This window comes from Tamandua tetradactyla, chromosome 19 (genome assembly GCF_023851605.1).
Source record: "Tamandua tetradactyla isolate mTamTet1 chromosome 19, mTamTet1.pri, whole genome shotgun sequence".
NCBI lineage: Eukaryota > Metazoa > Chordata > Mammalia > Pilosa > Myrmecophagidae > Tamandua > Tamandua tetradactyla.
In genome coordinates this window covers 17,251,150-17,272,830 of record NC_135345.1, presented here as the reverse complement: position 1 = coordinate 17,272,830, position 21,681 = coordinate 17,251,150, and the positions used below count along the sequence as shown (strand labels likewise).

General features: G+C 44.5%; 1 protein-coding gene across 1 annotated transcript in view; it reads left to right on the top strand.

Moving 5' to 3' along the window:
* Positions 1–21,681, top strand: part of FAM184B (family with sequence similarity 184 member B) — a 162,644-nt gene that overhangs the window by 138,719 nt on the left and 2,244 nt on the right. Inside the window, exons 12-17 of the mRNA XM_077137121.1 lie at positions 11,595–11,758; positions 13,952–14,124; positions 15,471–15,617; positions 18,110–18,227; positions 20,115–20,219; positions 21,083–21,282. Of these exons, the coding sequence (XP_076993236.1) occupies positions 11,595–11,758; positions 13,952–14,124; positions 15,471–15,617; positions 18,110–18,227; positions 20,115–20,219; positions 21,083–21,282 (907 nt within the window). The remainder of the gene's footprint in view (positions 1–11,594; positions 11,759–13,951; positions 14,125–15,470; positions 15,618–18,109; positions 18,228–20,114; positions 20,220–21,082; positions 21,283–21,681) is intronic.

Genomic DNA, 21,681 nt, shown 5'->3' with positions numbered 1-21,681 from the left:
CCTAATGTTTAGATCTTTGATCCATTTTGAGTTAATTTTTGTATAAGGTGTGAAATACGGGTCTTCTTTCATTCTTTTACTTATGGATATCCAGTTCTCTAGGCACCATTTATTGAAGAGACTGTTCTGTCCCAGGTGAGTTGGCTTGACTGCCTTATCAAAGATCAAATGTCCATGGATGAGAGGGTCTATATCTGAGCACTCTATTCGATTCCATTGGTCGATATATCTATCTTTATGCCAATACCATGCTGTTTTGACCACTGTGGCTTCATAATATGCCTTAAAGTCCGGCATCGCTAGACCTCCAGCTTTGTTTTTTTTCCTCAAGATGTTTTTAGCAATTCGGGGCACCCTGCCCTTCCAGATAAATTTGCTTATTGGTTTTTCTAATTCTGAAAAATAAGTTGTTGGGATTTTGATTGGTATTGCATTGAATCTGTAGATGAGTTTAGGTAGGATTGACATCTTAATTATATTTAGTCTTCCAATCCATGAACACGGTATGCCCTTCCATCTATTTAGGTCTTCTGTGATTTCTTTTAGCAGTTTTTTGTAGTTTTCTTTATATAGGTTTTTTGTCTCTTTGGTTAAATTTATTCCTAGGTATTTTATTCTTTTAGTTGCGATTGTAAATGGGATTCGTTTCTTGATTTCCGCCTCAGCTTGTTCATTACTAGTGTATAGAAAAGCTACAGATTTTTGAATGTTGATCTTGTAACCTGCTACTTTGCTGTACTCATTTATTAGCTCTAGTAATTTTGTTGTGGATTTTTCTGGGTTTTCTACGTATAGTATCATATCGTCTGCAAACAGTGATAGTTTTACTTCTTCCTTTCCAATTTTGATGCCTTGTATTTCTTTTTCTTGCCTAATTGCTCTGGCTAGAACTTCCAACACAATGTTGAATAATAGTGGTGATAGTGGACATCCTTGTCTTGTTCCTGATCTTAGGGGGAAAATTTTCAATTTTTCCCCATTGAGGATGATATTAGCTGTGGGTTTTTCATATATTCCCTCTATCATTTTAAGGAAGTTCCCTTGTATTCCTATCTTTTGAAGTGTTTTCAACAGGAAAGGATGTTGAATCTTGTCGAATGCCTTCTCTGCATCAATTGAGATGATCATGTGATTTTTCTGCTTTGATTTGTTGATATGGTATATTACATTAATTGATTTTCTTATGTTGAACCATCCTTGCATACCTGGGATGAATCCTACTTGGTCATGATGTATAATTCTTTTAATGTGTTGTTGGATACGATTTGCTAGAATTTTATTGAGGATTTTTGCATCTGTATTCATTAGAGAGATTGGTCTGTAGTTTTCTTTTTTTGTAATATCTTTGCCTGGTTTTGGTATGAGGGTGATGTTGGCTTCATAGAATGAATTAGGTAGTTTTCCCTCCACTTTGATTATGTTGAAGAGTTTGAGGAGAGTAGGTACTAATTCTTTCTGGAATGTTTGATAGAATTCACATGTGAAGCCGTCTGGTCCTGGACTTTTCTTTTTAGGGAGCTTTTGAATAACTAATTCAATCTCTTTACTTGTGATTGGTTTGTTGAGGTCATCTATGTCTTCTTGAGTCAAAGTTGGTTGTTCATGTCTTTCCAGGAACCTGTCCATTTCATCTAAATTGTTGTATTTATTAGCGTAAAGTTGTTCATAGTATCCTGTTATTACCTCCTTTATTTCTGTGAGGTCAGTGGTTATGTCTCCTCTTCCATTTCTAATCTTATTTATTTGCATCCTCTCTCTTCTTCTTTTTGTCAATCTTGCTAAGGGCCCATCAATCTTGTTGATTTTCTCATAGAACCAACTTCTGGTCTTATTGATTTTCTCTATTGTTTTCATGTTTTCAATTTCATTTATTTCTGCTCTAATCTTTGTTACTTCTTTCCTTTTGCTTGCTTTGGGATTAGTTTGCTGTTCTTTCTCCAGTTCTTCCAAGTGGACAGTTAATTCCTGCATTTTTGCCTTTTCTTCTTTTCTGATAAAGGCATTTAGGGCAATAAATTTCCCTCTTAGCACTGCCTTTGCTGCGTCCCATAAGTTTTGATATGTTGTGTCTTCATTTTCATTTGCCTCTAGGTATTTACTAATTTCTCTTGCAATTTCTTCTTTGACCCACTTGTTGTTTAAGAGTGTGTTGTTGAGCCTCCATGTATTTATGAATTTTCTGGCACTCCACCTATTATTGATTTCCAACTTCATTCCTTTATGATCCGAGAAAGTGTTGTGTATGATTTCAATCTTTTTAAATTTGTTAAGACTTGCTTTGTGACCCAGCATGTGGTCTATCTTTGAGAATGATCCATGAGCACTTGAAAAAAAGGTGTATCCTGCTGTTGTGGGATGTAATGTCCTATAAATGTCTGTTAAGTCAAGCTCATTTATAGTAATATTCAGGTTCTCTATTTCTTTATTGATCCTCTGTCTAGATGTTCTGTCCATTGATGAGAGTGGGGAATTGAAGTCTCCAACTATTATGGTATATGTGTCTATTTCCCTTTTCAGTGTTTGCAGTGTATTCCTCACGTATTTTGGGGCATTCTGGTTCGGTGCGTAAATATTTATGATTGTTATGTCTTCTTGCTTAATTGTTCCTTTTAATAGTATATAGTGTCCTTCTTTGTCTCTTTTAACTGTTTTACATTTGAAGTCTAATTTGTTGGATATTAGTATAGCCACTCCTGCTCTTTTCTGGTTGTTATTTGCATGAAATATCTTTTCCCAACCTTTCACTTTCAACCTATATTTATCTTTGGGTCTAAGATGTGTTTCCTGTAGACAGCATATAGAAGGATCCTGTTTTTTAATCCATTCTGCCAGTCTATGTCTTTTGATTGGGGAATTCAGTCCATTAACATTTAGAGTTATTACTGTTTGAATAATATTTTCCTCTACCATTTTGCCTTTTGTATTATATATATCATATCTGACTTTCCTTCTTTCTACACTCTTCTCCATGCCTCTCTCTTCTGTCTTTTTGTATCTGACTCTAGTGCTTCCTTTAGTATTTCTTGCAGAGCTGGTCTCTTGGTCACAAATTCTCTCAGTGACTTTTTGTCTGAGAATGTTTTAATTTCTCCCTCATTTTTGAAGGACAATTTTGCTGGATATAGGAGTCTTGGCTGGCAGTTTTTCTCTTTTAGTAACTTAAATATATCATCCCATTGTCTTCTAGCTTCCATGGTTTCTGCTGAGAAATCTACACATAGTCTTATTGGGTTTCCCTTGTATGTGACAGATTGTTTTTCTCTCGCTGCTTTCAAGATCCTCTCTTTCTCTTTGACCTCTGACATTCTAACTAGTAAGTGTCTTGGGGAATGCCTATTTGTGTCTAATCTCTTTGGGGTGCGCTGCACTTCTTGGATCTGTAATTTTAGGTCTTTCATAAGAGTTGGGAAATTTTCAGTGATAATTTCTTCCATTAGTTTTTCTCCTCCTTTTCCCTTCTCTTCTCCTTCTGGGACACCCACTACACGTATATTTGTACGGTTCACATTGTCCTTGAGTTCCCTGTTACCTTGTTCAAAATTTTCCATTCTTTTCTGGATAGTTTCTGTTTCTTTTTGGAATTCAGATGTTTCATCCTCCAAATCACTAATTCTATCTTCTGTCTCTTTAAATCTGTCGTTGTAGGTATCCATTGTTTTTTCCATCTTTTCTACTTTATCTTTCACTTCCATAAGTTCTGTGATTTGTTTTTTCAGTTTTTCTATTTCTTCTTTATGTTCAGCCCATGTCTTCTTCATGTCCTCCCTCAATTTATCGATTTCGTTTTTGAAGAGGTTTTCCATTTCTGTTCGTATATTCAGCATTAGTTGTTTCAGCTCCTGTATCTCATTTGAACTATTGGTTTCTTCGTTTGACTGGGCCATATGTTCAATTTTCTGAGCATGATCCGTTATCTTCTGCTGGCGTCTGGGCATTTAGTCAGATTTCCCTGGGTGTCAGACCCAACAGGTTGAAAGATTTTTCTGTGCAATCTCTGGGTTCTGTTTTTCTTATCCTGCCCAGTAGGTGGCGCTCGTGGCACACGTTTGTCTACGGGTTCCACGAGTGAAAGTTGCTGTGGGTCCTTTAACTCTGGAAAATTCTCGCCGTAGGGGAGGTTCGGCAGCCGAAGCGTCTTGGAAGAATGCCAGGCGGCCTGGGGTTCCGAATGCGGGGAGGGTCGCCGGCCACCGCAGCACGGGAGAGCGTCCAGCCGAATTAGCTAGTCAGCCCGGGGCGCCAAGCGTGGTGGGAGGGCACCAGCTGTCGCAGCCCGGGAGAGTGCACTGTTCCCAGCCGGACGGGGGAGTCACGTGTTTGGAAGGGATCCCCTGGTCACTGTTCTCCGCAGTCTGGGGATTTCCGACCCAACTATCTCAGTTGGTCCGGGGGGCCTCGCTTGGTGGGGGCACCAGCCGCCGCAGCCTAAGGGGACCGCCTGTCCAATTCTACCAGCTGGCCTGGGAAGGTGGAAGGGAGGGACTCCCGTCGCTTGCCGTCCCACCCAGGAAAGCCCGTGCCCCTTGGTGATCTCACCGGAGCTGGTTCTCCCAGATAGTCGTTCCAGGATGGGGTACGCCGTCCCTTTGATCTCCCTCGTGGCTCCGGGAGCTGCTCTGTATTATCTTCACTCCCCCAGTAGCTGTTCTGGAGGAGGAAAGGTGAGGGCGGCAAGGCTGTCGTGGCTGGTAGCGGAGGAGCCGGTGAAGGCAGGGGAAGAGGGCACCGTGGTGATTGGAGAGCCGCCGGAGCAGGAGGGGAAAGAGGGGGGAGAAGGAGGGTGGGCGGGTTGGCTGCTGCGGGGCGTGGGTGCCGCACGGCGGGCCGGCAGAGAAAGAGGGGGGAGAAGGAGGGCAGGCGGGTCGGCTGCTGCGGTGCGTGGGCGCCGCGCGGCGGGCCGGCGGAGAAAGAGCGCCATGAAATCTTAAGCAAGCCAGAACCTGGAAAGAGCCAAGGGAAGCCAAGAGATGAAAGCCAGCCCTGGAGAAGCAAAGTGAGGAATCCCCACAGGAACAGGGGCTGAAAGCAATGGAGACCAGGAGCAAGGGGCCGGCAGGTGCCAGCCATGTGACTTCCCAGCTGACAGAGAGGTTCCAGACCCATCACCTTTCTTGAGTAAAGGTAACTTCTTGTTGGTACCTTAGTTTGGACACTTTTACTTCCTTAGAACTGCAAACTTATAACTTATTAAATTCCCCTTTTTAAAAGCCTTTCCAGTTCTGATATATCTCATTCTGGCAGCTTGCTAACTAACACAGGCAGTTCCTTAGGAAACAAAATATCGAGTTGCCCTATGACTTGGCAATAGCATTACTTAGTATATACCCAGAAGAGCTGAAAGCAGTTACACAAACAGACATTTGCACACTGATGTTCATAGCAGTATTATTCAATCGCCAAAAGATGGAAACAATCCAAGTGCCCATCAACAGACAAATGGATTAACAAACTGTGGTACATATGTATGATGGAATATTACGCAGCAGTAAGACAAAATGATGTCCTAAAGCACATGACAAGATGGATGAGCCTTGGGGACATAAAGCTGAGTGAATAAACCAGACACAAAAGGATAGACACTGTATGATTCCACTTTTATGACTGTGGTAGAGGTAAAATCAGAGGCTTATAACACAGAATATAGGGGACCTAGAGATACAGAGAGTGGTTAGCTAATGTGGTTGAATTTAAATGTAAGGGAATAGATAGAAGGCAGTTCACTAGTGGGTCTATAAGTAATATTACCGTATTGAAGATGAACATGATTGAAAGGGGTTATATAGACCTGTGAGTCCCACTGATCAACACTACAAATATAAATTCGTTCTTTCATGAACTACTGCAAAGGTATGAAACTTGTACAAAGAGTGTTTAAGTTTGGGGTATGGGGGGAAACTGCTATTGCATGCTGTGGGCTGTGTTTAGCAGGAAAACATTAGCACTACACCAGGGGTAAATAATGGGGGGGAGGGACAAGTGTTAAGGGAAGGTTTGGATTTTCTGTTTGGTGAGGGTGTGTTTATTGGTTATCTTTCTCTTGGGAACAACGAAATTATCTAAAATTGAGAGTGTTTCTATTAGGCAGGGTTCTCTAGAGAAACAGAATCACAGGAAACACTCGCAAATATAAAATTTATAAAAGTGTCTCACGTGACCGTGGGAATGCAGAGTCCAAAATTCCCAGAGCAGGTTGTGAAGCCGACGATTCCGATGGAGGGTCTGGATGAACTCCACAGGAGAGGCTCACCAACTGAAGCAGGAAGAGAGCCTGTCTCCTCTGAATCCTCCTTAAAAGGCTTCCAGTGATTAGAACCAGACAAACAGGTACCACCACTTGGCCAAGTTGACCTATGAACCTGACCATGACAGTGTTGATGGACTGTGGAGTTTGGACATTATACATGATGCCCAGTGAATGGATGTGGATGAAGGATGCACTGATGGAGAAGCAGAGTGGCAAACGATAGTGTATACAACTATGTGATGACATTGTGAGCCACTGATTGTATAATATGGTTGGACTGTACATGTGTGGATACTTCTCAATAAAAATATTTTCTTAAAAATTAGCACATGTAAAGCACTTAAGAACAGTGCTTCCTCTACAGTAAGGGCTCAATTAAATATTTTTTTAAATGGGCAAAAGACATGAACAGACACTTTTCAGAAGAGGACATACAAATGGCTCTAAGGCACATGAAAAGATGCTCAACTTCACTGGCTTTTAGGGAAATGAAATTCAAAACTATAGTGAGATATGAGCTCATACCCACTAGAATGGTGATTATTAAAAAAAAACAACAACAACATGTGGAGAAATAGTCACACTTATCTACTGTTGGTGGAAATGTAAAATAGTGCAACCACTCCAGAAGGCAATTTAGTGGTTCCTAGGGAAGCTAAGTACAGAATTGGCATATGATCCAGCAATCCCATTACTAGATATATATTCAGAAAAACTGAAGGCAAAGACACAAACAAGCATTTGCACACCGATGTTTATAGCAGCATTATTTATGATTGCCAAAAGGTGGAAACAGTGCAAATGTCCATCAGTGAGCCAGTGGCTAAACAAGCTGTGGTATATACATACAATGGAATATTACGCAGCTATAAGAATAAAGTCATGAAGCATGTAACAACATTGCTGGACCTTAAAGACAATATGCTGTTTGAAATTAGCCAGAAGCAGACAAATACTGTATCGTCTCACTAATATAAACTGACATTAGTGAGTGAACTCTGAGAGTTAAAGTTAAGGACACAGGCTATCAGGAGATAGAGGGTGGAGATGGGGGAATTAGTGTTGAAGGACTACAGAATGTACAGCAGGACTGATTATAAAAATTCGGAAATGGATGGCAAAATACTATCTAATAGTAACACATTAAAATAAGTATACTGAGGATGGTGTTATGGTGGCTCAGCAGGCAGAATTCTTGCTTGCCATGCCAGAGACCCGGGATTGATTCCCAGTGCCTGCCCAAGCCAAAATAAATAAGTACACTGAAAAACAAAACAAAACCGAGAGTTTTTGAATATTGTGGTGCTACAAAAAGGAAAGAAATTGTAAGGCACGCAACGTTGTGAATGAACCTGTGGGACATTTGGTGAGGCAAAATAAGCCAGAAACAAAAGAGCGACTATTGTATGGTCTCATTTAGAAAATACTTACAAGAAAACAAAGGGGCCTAACAAAAAGACAGCCAACCCAATTACAAAATGGGAAAAAGACTTGAACAGACACCTCTCAGAAGAGGAAATACAAATGGCCAAAAGGCACATGAAGAGATGCTCAATGTCCCTGGCCATTAGAGAAATGCAAATCAAAACCACAATGAGATATCATCTCACACCCACCAGAATGGCCATTATCAACAAAACAGAAAATGACAGGTGCTGGAGAGGATGCGGAGAAAGAGGCACACTTATCCACTGTTGGTGGGAATGTCAAATGGTGCAACCACTGTGGAAGGCAGTTTGGCGGTTCCTCAAAAAGCTGAATATAGAATTGCCATACGATCCAGCAATACCATTGCTAGGTATCTACTCAAAGGACTTAAGGGCAAAGACACAAATGGACATTTGCACACCAATGTTTATAGCAGCATTATTTACAATTGCAAAGAGATGGAAACAGCCAAAATGTCCATCAACAGACGAGTGGCTAAACAAACTGTGGTATATACATACGATGGAATATTATGCAGCTTTAAGACAGAATAAACTTATGAAGCATGTAATAACATGGATGGACCTAGAGAACATTATGCTGAGTGAGACTAGCCAAAAACTAAAGGACAAATACTGTATGGTCCCACTGATGTGAACCGACATTCGAGAATAAACTTGGAATATGTCATTGGTAACAGAGACCAGCAGGAGTTAGAAACAGGGTAAGATAATGGGTAATTGGAGCTGAAGGGATACAGACTGTGCAACAGGACTAGATACAAAAACTCAAAAATGGACAGCACAATAATACCTAATTGTAATGTAATTATGTTAAAACACTGAATGAAGCTGCATCTGAGCTATAGTTTTTTGTTTGTTTGTTTGTTTGTTTCTTTTTTTTCTTTTTCTTTTTTTATATATATATTATTTATTATTATTATTTTTTTCTCTATATAAACATTCTATATCTTTTTCTGTTGTTTTGCTAGTTCTTTTCCTAAATCGATGCAAATGTACTAAGAAATGATGATCATATATCTATGTGATGATATTAAGAATTACTGATTGCATATGTAGAATGGAATGATTTCTAAATGTTGTGGTAATTTCTTTTTTTTTTTAATTAATAAAAAAAAAACAAAGGGGCCTAGATTGCAGGCTTTTATAGCAGTCATATTTAGTCTGGAGTGGTAATTGTTATTTCTGGATTTTGAGAGACAGTTTTATATATGTATAACCTGGTATTTAGAGATAAGAATGAAGCTGATCAAATCAGGAGTAAAGTAATTCAGAACACAGGGGTAAGGAAGACCTTATCTGTAGTTTAAAACCTCATCTGCTCTTTGAGCCCAAAGGAAGAAAGGTTTATTTTGTCCAGAGCCTAAATGTTTTGTAGCATATAATCTAACTCAACCTGTTTGGATAGATCATTTAAATAATCCAAACACAGGAAGCCCAGAATAAGAATGAGGGCCTTTATCCGGTATAGCTTAATGTAATACCTGGATGAATCCCAGAGTATATTAAGCAGATAATCAAAAAGTATTGGCAAAGTCCCTAGAGGGATGAGAGAAAAAATATGAAACTCTCAAACTTTGCCACTGAGGAAACCCCAGATACTGTGTCCTACATTAGGGGCACCCAAATCAATAGGCCAAGCCCTTTCTCTTGAGGCTTGCTCTTGTGAATCTTATCTAAGTAGTGGAGAAGCTTAGCGTACCTATAGGTATGCCTAAGAGTTACTTCCGGAGGGCCTCTTTTGTTACTCAGATGTGGCCTCTCTCTCTAAGCCCAACTCTGCAACTGAAATCATCGCCCTCCAGGGGTGAAAGTCTCCCTGGCAGTGTGGGTGATGACTCCCAGGGATGAACTTGACCTAGCACCATGGGATCAACAATGCTTCATGACCAAAAGGGAGAAAAGTGGTAAAAGTAAGGTGTCAGTGGCTGAGAGAGTTCAAATAGGGTCAAGAGGCTACTCTGGAGGTCATTCTTATGTAAGCTTCAATTAGACATCACTGCCTATCAGAAGTTGCCAAGCCCCAATCAAAACCATTCCTGCCAATCCTAAAGAACACCTAGGGCAAATATAAGATTCTACAAAGGCTCCATGCAGTAGGGTAACTTTCCAGAAACTTACAACCTCTACATGGGTACCTGGACCAGATAAGTACTGAAATGCAGAGGGCCCAGCCTCTCCAGAACAGCAGCTAGTTCCATCTCCCTATGCCATGTTATTGACACCACCTTTCAAAAAGTTAGAATGGGCATAGCCCAAACACCCCTAAAGAGTGGGAGAAAGATCAAAGGTGATATTGGAATTATACAGAGAAGGTAGGGTTTAACAAATGAGTATGATTGCTGAATCATTATATTGATATTTCCTTTAGTCTCCAATATCTTAGAGCAGCTAGAAGTAAAAACCTAAAATCGTGGAATTATAACCCATACCAAATTCTGAAACCTGTTCTACAACTAATTTGTTGCAATGTGTTTTGAAGTTTATTGCTTTTTTGTATGTATGTTATTTTTCACAAAAGAGAACTGAAAAGTCAATTGTGATGATAAATGCACAGCTACAGGATGATATTGTGAACCATTGACTATATACTTTGGATGATTACATGGTATGTGAATATGTAATAAAAGTCAATAAAAAAGCAAATAAGTAACTTCAGATAAACACAATAAACATATTAGTAAAAAAATAATTCAGTTCAAGAGGAATGATGACCCAGTTAATTTTTAATCTTAAATCAACAGGATACATTAAGCTTCTCTCTGTGTTCAGTATAAGGGGCCTTTGAGAGAAGCTTAGCAAGCTGATGGGAAATCTTTTGTAATTGCTACACTTTTACAATGTCATTAATTTTTACACAGCACACCATTCATTAATTTTACAAATATATGTTCAACAGCTGCTGTGCAGGGAGACCTATATGAGTCCTTATCTTGTGGCTTATGGGATTATCAAACAGTGTTTCAAGAATGATTTGTAATAACTAAAACATAAAGATTCTTAAAATTTCACACAGAAAATTAAGTATCAAACCTGTTAGCACTTGGAAATGATATTCTTTCAAAAAAATTAGCAGCTCTGAACAGTGGCTCCTCTATCAGAAAGACGTAGAAGTATCTTCATTTTGTTTTCTTTGCTTTTGGTTCATGCTGGGAATTATTATCCCACTTAAAAATCCCACCATCCTTTAAGGAGAAACTCAAGTTTCTGGCCTTACTCTTCCCTTAGTTGGGGACTTATAAATTTGAATTCTGATCCTGGCAGGATGACCTGCCGTCTCCTCCTCCAGACCCCATGCTGTTGGGAAGGAGAACCTGTGAATTTTTTGTCTCTTTGAAAGTTAATATAAATGTTACAATTTTGACTTGAGACCCTTACCCCCAGAAGGGCCCCCCGCCCCCCAGTCATTTGGCAACTCCCAGTTCTTCCTTTGGTTTCTTGACTTGGTTGAGTTCTGCTTCTGGATTCAGGCCTGGACTCAGAGCATGCCTGCCCAACCTGGTTGCCCACCTTGACAGACCAGCAGTGGCCAAGCAGATGGTTCAGGACAAAGGACCATTTGAAGCTTGGAATCCGAATTCCACCACTTGCTAACTGTGTGGCTCTGGGAAAGTTACTCAGCCTCTCTGAGCCTTGGTTTCCTTGTGCTAAAATGGGGAGGATAATACATTGGTGGAACCTTGGGGCTTAACTGAGAACAGTTACCCAAGGGTTTAGCACGTGGTCCATGTTCAATACACAGTGGTCCTTATTGCTATTATATTGGAATGTGTTTGGGAACTCGATCCAAAGACATCAGTAGCTTCCCATCCCACTTCACCCTGGAGACTGATGTCCCTGCAGGACAACCGGCAGCTTTGGCCAGGCATGTGAACTTCTTTCTGCTCTTCTCTCTTCTGCAGAATCCCTCAGGCAGGAACTGTCAGAGCAGCGGGCCACCTGCTCCGAGCACCAAAAGGACTTGGAGGCCCTGCAGGCTGAACTGAGGGCTCTGGGGGGCTTGGGCAGAGAGCAGTCCATCCCCCAGCCCCCAAGGGACACTGAGGACCACGCCATCACTGCAGAGGTCAGTGCTCCCCTCCGCCCCTACCACACCCCACTTGGAGCAGTACTAGGGCTGCAGCAAGAAGTGCTGTGAAGGAGAGGCTCCAGGGGGCCTACATGCTCACATCTTCAAAGAGTGCATAGCACGTTCCACATACTACATGCTATTTATATAAATTAGATACAGTAGCACCTCAGGGGTATTTGGGCCAGACAGGTCCTAGAGACAGCTGGTCTGGGTCACTCCTTGCGATCTGGAGGGGATTTCTCAGAATACCTCCCCAGACAGACTCATGGTCTAGATCTCCCTGTTCCCCTGAAGGGGAAAGCCTATTGTCATACAGGTTCAAGGCTAACTCTCCCTGAACTTCCTGGGCAAGCTTTGCCGATTCCACCCCTTCCTTGCGTGTCCATAGTTTCTACTCTAGCTGGGTACCACAGTGATGTCCTAACTATTCAAGCCTCTTTACCTCCAATGGACCATGGATGGCCTGCAGTTAATCTAAGGTACTTTATTTTTATATACAGCCTTTAGTGACTCCTCATTGCCAACAGAATAAGCTTCAAATGCCTTGCCTGGCATTGCAAAACCTTCACCCGCTGGCTGCCATTGGTATTTGGGTCATATTCCCCCTCTGCTCATAAACATATCCTCTGCATCTTCCTTAGGGGCCTTTGCTCCAGTCTAGAATGCCTTTCTCCCTCCACCCTACCCAGCTTATCCCTCCATGCTGGAGCCTTCCCTCTCTGCCCTCTGAGCTCCTGGAGCATTGCCTGTTGACCCAGCACATCTGGCAGCTAGGATCTTCTGCCTGCTCCTGTTAGGGGCCCGTCTCTTCATAGATGCTCTTGTCTCCTCAGCTGGATTGTGAGCTCTCTTGTTGAGAGCAAGGCCATGTCTGCTTCGTCTGACCCCTGCTCCCTAGGCAGTAAGTGTTCATGCAGTTGGGTCTCCACCAGCATTTGGGTATCACCATGGTTAGTTGGTGGCCCAGCCCTGTTGAAGAGCCTGGGGACATGGGGACCATTCACTCTAGAATTTGCTAGTGCTGAAGACAATTTCTGCGTTTAATGATAAAATTAAGAAGTGATGATTTACAGGGAGCATAGCCTGGTCTGTTAAGTATATCGGAGGGAAGACAGAATGTGTTCTATGAAGTAGATGGATGGGAACCTCAGGTCGCTGTGTTATAACCCACTCAGAGGGCACCTGGGGGTCTCAGCAGGGAGGAACAGCCCCCAGGGAGCAGTAGAGAGACAGGGAAGTGGGAACCCAAATTCAAGGATGCATTGGTACACTGGCTGTAAGGGGTGCTCCCTCCTGCTGGGATCTTCAGAGGGGTCCTGTGAAACAATTCTCATCTCTCTGTTCAAATGACCACGGATGGTCCCCACCGGTCATTAATTCCTGGTTCTTGCTCATCCAGGTTCTGCATGTGTGCGGCCAGATGGGTTTCCACAGGCAATCCACGCCATGCAGACCCCAAGGCAGGAGAGGCACAGGCCACACATGACCCCCGTGCAAAACCGCCATGCTATCTTTGTGTAGCATGGACAGATGCACAAGCCTTCGGCCAAGTCAGGGTTTAAATCCGCCCCCATTTAATGTTGGCCAGAAATCCTAGTGTTTCTATTGGAACCACTGGTATTCAAGCATAATTTCCTTCAACAAGCACTCATTTGGCACCTGTGCTACCAGAATGGAAAGAAAGGAGTAAGATGGGGTTCCTTCCCCTGAATGAATAAGATAGGGTTCCTTCCCCTGAAGCCCCCGGGCACAGTGGAGGAACCAGCATTTCAGCAAATCCTGCACTTGGGCATGACCACTCTGGCCTGGCCAGAAGAGATGTGGTGACAGTGGAGAAGGGACAGGCTTATCTCCTGTCCTCTGAGGGCTCAGGGAGGGCTTCCCTAGGCAGTCCTGTTTACAGGGGTGGGGAGGGCTTTCCAGGTGGAGGGGACGACAAGGGGTGGGGGTGTGGGGGTGTGCGTGCAGAGTCACGGAAGCATGAAACAGACGGGGTGTTCTGTTTATTTTGATTTCAGCACCAACCTTGGCTTCCAGAGTTATCAGGCCTTTTCCCAGCCAGGGGCTGACTTGGGCTCCAGGCTGGCAGATGGATCACAGGTCTCCCATCTTTGCCCGGCACCTGGCCCCTTGGCGTCTCCTCCTCCATGAAGCCCCCTAAGAGCATTTCTCCCTCCTTCTCCGCAGGACGGGGGCGGCCCGGGCCAGGCCGCCTCCCTGAAGGGCGCCGCTGAGCAGGCCCCTGGCGAGGGATGCGGGCTTCGGGGGGAGAACGCGCAGCTGCAGGACGCGGTGCGGCGGCTGCGGGCCGAGGTGGAACAGCACCGGCAGGAGGCGCTGCAGCTCCGCGACCAGCGCAGGTGCGCTGGGGCCCTGAGTCCCCATTCCTGGGGGTCGCCGGGCTCTCTGAGAACCCAGCTTGGGTCTCCCCATCTGCGTCCTCCCAAAGGAAGGATTCCTCACCTCTGGCGTTTGGCTGAGGTTGCCCCTTTGATCGTGAAAGTGCTAGGACTCCAGGAACTCTGGATCTCAAAACTGCAGAGGATTTGTCCCGAAATTGAGGAGGGAACCCCGATTTCCCTGTATAAATCAGAAAATCTACGGACTCGGACCTAGAAGACACCCACAGTGTTATCAAATCCAGCCTTAGGGAGCCGGTATAGGAGAATGGGTCAGACAGTGCTGTGTGAACATGGGGGTCACTAACTCCTCCCCAACTGTCCTTACCTTTAAAATGGGGACACTGGGCCACGTCTCAGGGCCGTTGTGGAATGCGGGGAAATGTATATATACTCAGTGCTCAGCAGGGTCCCTGGCATTGAGGAAGCACTCAGGAAATTTGGTTGTCACTATCATTATCTAATCCAGGTTGGATAATTTATCATCAATCTGAATTTGCAGCCTTTTCCCCCTTGTTGGGAGGTTTAAAACTACCAATTCAGTTTCTTTAATAAATATGTCCCAGGCCCAGGCAAAAACTGTTCACAATTTTCCCCTTTTGACCTTTTAATGCTATAGGACCCTTTTTCCCCCTAAATATTATGGGTTATGTAATTGAATCTTGCTGTGTCAGCCTGGCACTGTGCTTTGAGCCTAGATTAACTAATCATCGTTAGTGAAGATGTGCTCTGTGCCAGTGACTGTTCTGAAATGTAGTACCTCCATTCATTTTTGCAACAGCCCTTTGCTGTAAGAACCATTTTCTAGATGAGGAAACTGAGCAGGGCAGAGCTTCCTGCTGGTGACAGGCAGGGAGTGACAGTGGCGACTGAGGCTGCAGACAGCCCTGCTCCACCCGCCTTTCCATCCTGGACAGCTGGTCTCCCAGGTCCCTGAGAGTCCTAGCGTTCAGTGATTCCCACACAGAACCTCAGCCTCCAGGTCCCCCTGCTGGGCCCAAGGGAAGACCGTGCTTTTGGGGGCTCCCCTCCAGCGCTGTTCTCCATGCCTTCCCCCTGAAGCCTACCCCTCATGCTCAGACTGCTCTTGTGTGGAACGCTGGGGCAACAGGGTGCTGGGAAAGGGACACCCCCACGACCCGGGAGCCCCAGTCCCCTTCCCACAGCCATCCTGGCCTCAGATTCAGGTTCCTTCCCTTTCCCTATGGCCTCCCAAACCAGACGGCTCAGCAGAGTGGGGGGATAAGCCCAGGGCTGACGGGTTAGGGCCTGGAGCCCGGGACAGAGCGTGCTCCTGCACCTCGCAGGTTGCTGGAGGAGGAGACGCAAGCCCAGCGGGACAGGGAGGTGGAAGCGCTGCGCCAGGAGCACCGGAAGGAGATGCAAGCCATGGTGGCTGACTTCACCAGCGCCCAGGCCCGGCTGCAGGCCCGGCTGGCCACCCTGGAGACTGAGTAAGCGAAGCCCGGGGCCCCATGTTGGCAGGGACCACCAGGCAGGCACTGTTTTATTAGGGTGACCCACTCCTTCCAGCCTCTCTGGGACCTTCCCTGTTTTAAAACTGAGAGCCCTGCATCCCAGGATGCCTCTCTGTCCCTGGGAAAACTGGTTGGTCACCCAGCGTTTTTTGAGATTATGTTCCTTTTCCACGTTGGGCATGGGATGAGCACTATGTGGGATGGGTACTGTCTCATGGGGTCTGTTTCACCCTATTTAACCCTCACATCTGGAACAAATTAGAATGATCAGGGCTACTTTCCTGAGCATTTGCCCTGTCCTGCCATGCATCATCTCATCTCATCTTCACAACCATCCTTCAGGGTGGGAACTGTTAATCCCACTGACAGAAAAGGACCCAGGAGGGCCCTTGTGTGTGCACGAATTCACTTATTCATGCAGCAAATATGTATTCTGGGCCTGCTGTATGTTCTGTGGTGCTTTAGGGTCTGGAGACATGTTGGCAAGGAACAAAACAAGACCATGTTCTCATAGAGCTCACACATTCTAGAGGGGCAGTTAGAAATAAGCAAATAATTAACTTCCCATCAAGTGATGGAAGTTCTTTTGAAAAAATCCAAACAGGATCAAGGTATAGAGAGTGGTAAAGGTACTCAGTTGAAAGCCCCTCTGAGGAGATGACATTTAAGCACAAAGAGGAAGGAAATGAGCAAATCGATCTGGAAAAAGCATTCCAAGCAGCAGGAATAGCACATGCAAAGGCCCTGGGCCCTTGCCTTGCAGACTGAAGACATTCGAAGGGCTCTTGTGGCTGAAGTGGAGTGAGTGAGTCAGTAGGCACGTGTCAGGAAAGACATCAGTGGGTCAGCAGACTTGGCTGGGTAGGGGTTGGTGTATGTTTCAGTGTCCTAGGCTGCTCAAACAAATGCCATGCCAAGGGATGGCTTAAATAATGGAAATTTAATGGCTCATGGTTTTGACGCCAAGAGAAAGTCCAAATCAAGGCATCATTAAGGCAATGTTTTCTTCTTGAAGAATTGTATTCTGGGGCTGGCTGGGTGATCCTTTCATCCTGGGCTCCTCTGTCACATGGCAGGGCACATGGTGGCCTCTCCTGGCCTCTGCGTTCTCTTCCAGGTTCTGTTGAATTTTAGCTTCATACTTCCCATGTATGGCTTTTTCTCTCTGAATTTCATTCTGCTTATAAAGGATTCCAGTAATAGGATTTAGACCCACCCTGATTGAGGCGGGCCACACCTTAACTGAAGTAACCTCATCAAAAGGTCCTACTTGCCATTGATTGTATACCATGCATGGATGTATGTATGTGTTTCTCAATAAAAATATTAAAATAAAAAGGTTCTGCTTGCAAAGGGTTCACACCCATAGAAATGGATTACGTTGAAGAGGTGATACAGAGCTTCAGACCACCAGGATGTGTGACCTTGCCCTGGACTGGAAGGAAATGTGTTCGGATGTACTGGGAAGCCCCTGGAAGGCTTTGAGCAGTAGTGACATTGATTTATTTACCTTTAACAGGGTCACTCAGACTGCTGAGAGAAGTAGAGACTGGGGGAGGGGGTGGCAACAGGGAGACCCCCCAGTTAGGAGTTGATTGCAGCAACCCAGGTTCATACAGGTGAGCCACCTACCCAAGACCACACAGCACAAAATGAATTTAAATGCAATTTGTCTGACCCTAAGCCTGCACTCTTAAAAACTTTTCTGCTGCCTCCAGTTGCAGATCACGCAAAAGTTGCACATGTCAGGTTTTACCAGCTGTCATCTGACGGGCACTTACCCGGTGCCTGATGCCCATTATCTCATGGAATCCTCTCAACTGCCCACCCAAGTTCCATGGCCATTTTTAAAGAAAAGGGAGCCGAGTCTCACTAGGTGAAATGACATGCCCAGGGTCACCTAGCTAGAGAAAAGCAGAGCCAGGATTTGAGCCCAGTGCCATCTCCAAAGCCCTGGACTCTTAACTGCACACAGTAAGCAAACTGATGCCCTCTCCCTTCCTCTTCCCCCGACCTCTGTGCCCCCCATCCCCTTCAGACTAAGTTCTCTCTGGGTTCATACTGAAAGAACATGCCATACTCCGAATCCATCAGCAGATGACATCAGAGCCACATTGGCATTGGCGTAACCTGCTGTCCTTGTCCTTGTGGCCCCCATTTTTCTCCCAGAGCCCTCCTAAGTGCACACGCAGGCCTTTGGCAGACCAGGTTTCCTTGGCCCTACAGTCTCAGGGTTGCTGAGAAATCTCAGGCTGGGCAGCAGGGGTCCTGGGCTCCACCCCCAGCTCTGCAGCCAACTCTCTGGGAGGGCCTGGGCAAGCTCCTTCCCTTCTCTGGGCCTCAGTTTCCTCGTTTGTGAACAGAGTGCCTGCCCAGGCTAAGCACACAAGAGTATCTCTGTCCACTTGTTCTGTTCCTTTTTGGTGAGTAGTCCTTGCAGAGAACTAACTGTTACCTGCTTAAAACAGACTCAAAGATTGCAGCGAGAAGCCTGGAAAGGGGGTGTCCCGACCCGAGGACCTGCAGCTCATCGGCCGCCTGCAGACCCGGCTGAAGGAGAGAGAGGAGATCATCAAACAGCTCACGGTGAGGCAGTTTTGGCCCTCGCCAGGGTGGGGCACCATAGGGTACCTTCAGGGGCTAAAATGTAATCCTCATAAACGTAGAACAAACTTACGGAGGCTCCGTGTTACTGTTTCCTATTACAAAAGAAAGAACTGTTCATCAGAAAAGTTAATGGAGGAAAATAGAAGAAAACCATCACTCCCCTAAGTCCATCAGCATTTGCCTGCTGTTGATATTGATGCCATTTTTAACCTGCAGAATTTAGGTAAATCTAGAATGGCTTGCCTTGAATTGGATTTTAGTAGAATCAATAATCCTTTTGTAAAAGTGGCCACCTTTTTTCTAGTTTTCAAAGCCACCCCGAGGCCCCTTAAGTAGAAAAGTTATCTCCAAGCCCCTTGATGCCCTCTGATTCTGTATCCAGAAGGCACCAAGGCCCGATTGTCCTATCTTTGAAATGCCCCTCTGCGCCATCTCCTCCTGCCTGTGCCCAAAGTCCACCTCCCTCACATCCGGGCCACTTCCACTTTGACCAGTGCTCTAGGCTCTCCCCCAGCTTTCTTTATATTGCCCCAGCTGAAATCCGCTAGGACAGCTCACAGTGGGTTCTGTTCAGCCATGGTGACAGTGGATGACGGATTCACTCCCAGCAGAGCGGCCCCTGTGGGTGAGAGCTGGTGAACCACATCAGAAGACAAAGCACTTCCCACCCTCTCTGCCATCCAAGCCCCATCAACACCCACATGGAGAATCTATTAACTGGCCCCCTCTCTCTGGTCTCATGCAACCAGAGTGACCTTAGGACCTTAATATCAATTCGGATCATGGCGAGACTCCACTCAGCATCTGCTGTAGCTTCCCAGCTCCCTCAGAGTAAAATCCATCTTAACCGTGGCCAGCAGGGCCCCCCATCATACCTGCCGCAGACACAGTCCCCCACCTTGTTCCCCACTCTCATTCCCCTACTACCCTCCTCCCAAACACTGACGTCCCCCTAATGCTCTCTCCCCATTGCTTCTGCTCTACAGTAATGAGACAGCAGGGAAACATCAAAACCTGAAAATCAGATGGTATTAATAAGGAATTATTGCCCATTTGCTAAATGTGACAAAGGTATTATGATTATGTTAAAGAAAAGGCAAGAGTCTATATCTCTTGGAGATACATTTGGATATATTTATAGATGCAATTACATGATAACTGGAATTTTGCTTTACAAATAATACTGAAAGGATAAAAAGGCAAATTTTAGGTTATATATAAGTTACCACATATACATACAACACACACAGACTCAAAACTGTACAACATAGACTGAAGTTAATAGCATAATTGTAATAATTGAATTGTAACCAAATTAACACACTAATGCAAAATGTTAATATTAGAATAGATGGGAGCTCTGTACTGATGGTATGATGTTTCTGAAAACCTACAACAGCTCCAAAAAAAAAAAGTAGTATCACAGAAAATAAAAAAGGGGAGGGTGGCACAAACATGAGTGGCAAAAGTGATGAGGAGATGGTTTTATTACTCTATTTTTGTGTGTTAGAAAATTTCTACAGTACAAGAAAGGCGGGGAGGAAAAGACATGGTTTTCTTTCTTTGCCTTATACATTGTTGGTAGTAGACTCTTCTCAGGTGCTAAGAGCACTTGAATCTCTACCTTCTTTAGGCACTCCAAATGAACTTGCCCTCTCTGATTCTGTTTTGAGTGATTGGGAGACACCAAAGGCCCAGAAGCTAAAGGTGTTCCTGGAAGCCAGTGGGTTCTGGATTCCAGCTGACCTCCCCTCCCCAACTAGCCTTGGCCTCTCTCTGTATTCTCCTGCACACATCCTTCTTCCTGCAAGTCCCGCCCAGGGCTATGTTTAGGCTCAGTTGGACTCAGGTGTGTTGGTTTTCCAGGAGGAGAGAAGATTTCACTACGCAGCCTTTCCCAGCGCCATGTCCCATCGGAATCGGTCCTTTTCTTTCAATCCTCATCCTGGGTGTTTGACCCCTTCAATGAAGGTAAACTGGTTATACTGGTTTTAATGTTTTTACACAATTCAGCTGGCTTGGGTTTTCCGCCAGCTGACTGTAGCTTACTGACAGGCTGGCATACATTCAGAAGAATCATTGGGAAATGACCACAGGAAATAGTCCAGAAAATCAGCAAACAGTGTCTCCATCTGGCTACTGGGATTACGTGTGGCTTTATTTTTTTAAGGATTTTTGTATTTTACAAGTTTTCTAAAATAAGTATGTGTCACCAGCAATAATGGGTACATCTGAGTGATGGGAAGGAGGGTGTGGAGAGTAGGACTCTCCTACTCCTTAACTTTATTGATTTACGTGATTTGGGAATTTGTTACAATGAGCATATTCACAGCCAAGCCTCTTATCTGCCTAGTCATGTAATCCTGAAAGTTCTAAAAAATGAGGGCTTTTTATAGCTCAACTGGTAATAAACCTGACTTGACTGAACCTTTGAGCTCACTTATAGTCCCTTGTCTCTCCCTCTTAGTGTGACAAAATGTAAGTTCACTCTGGAAATATTAATACAGTTGTGGTTAGGATGGGCCACCCCAGCTGAGGATGCTCTGTGGCATACTGCATTTTTACCTTCTAAAATCTAAAAAAAAAATTTTTCTTTTTTGATTCCAAGACATATCTGCCACCAAAGGTTTTGGATAAGGGATTGTGGACTGGTATGTTTTTTAAAACACAAAATTAAGACTGGAGCAAAATGTTGCTAAAAATAACATGTAAATAAAAATAAAAACATCAACTCCTCTCCCATATAGTTTCAGTTGGGCAGCCCTTATTTGTTTTACAATAATGCCTTTTGGTGTGTGTGTGGCACTCATGAACCTTTTCTTTAATACAAATAGAAAAAGAAGGTGGAGGATGTGCCCAGTCGGGTTGTCAGCGTGCCCAATCTAGCCTCCTATGCAAAGAACTTTCTGAGCGGTGATCTAAGCTCCAGAATCAACACCCCTCCCATAACCAAGTCTCCCAGCCTGGACCCAAGCCCCAGCTGTGGCCAGCCTTACAAACCCACCCAGTCTCCAGATGCCAAAACTGCCACAAGGTAAGGGAAGGGAGCCATGAATTCATTTCCATATAGATAAGAGGGAAATTAGAATTAATTTGTAACATTCCTGCACCCCACATTTGGGCAGATCAAAAGAATAGCGAAGCAAGTCTTGTCTTGAGCAGATTACAGTCCAGCCAATAGGGAAAAGGTTAGGTTTTCTAACAGAAAGGAAGCACGCCATTCCTGGAAAAGACACGTTTCTGGTACCAATTCCCAGGACTTTTTCCATGGATTATTAGACAAGGGACAACTACTCACTTAGCTGACAACGTCAGTGTGGGTTAGATGGAGGATGGGCTTTGGGATCAAATTCTGGCCCTCCCTCCTCCTAGCTGTGTGACCTTAGGCAGGTCACTTGATCTCTCTGGTCTCCCGTCTCCTCACCTCTAAAAT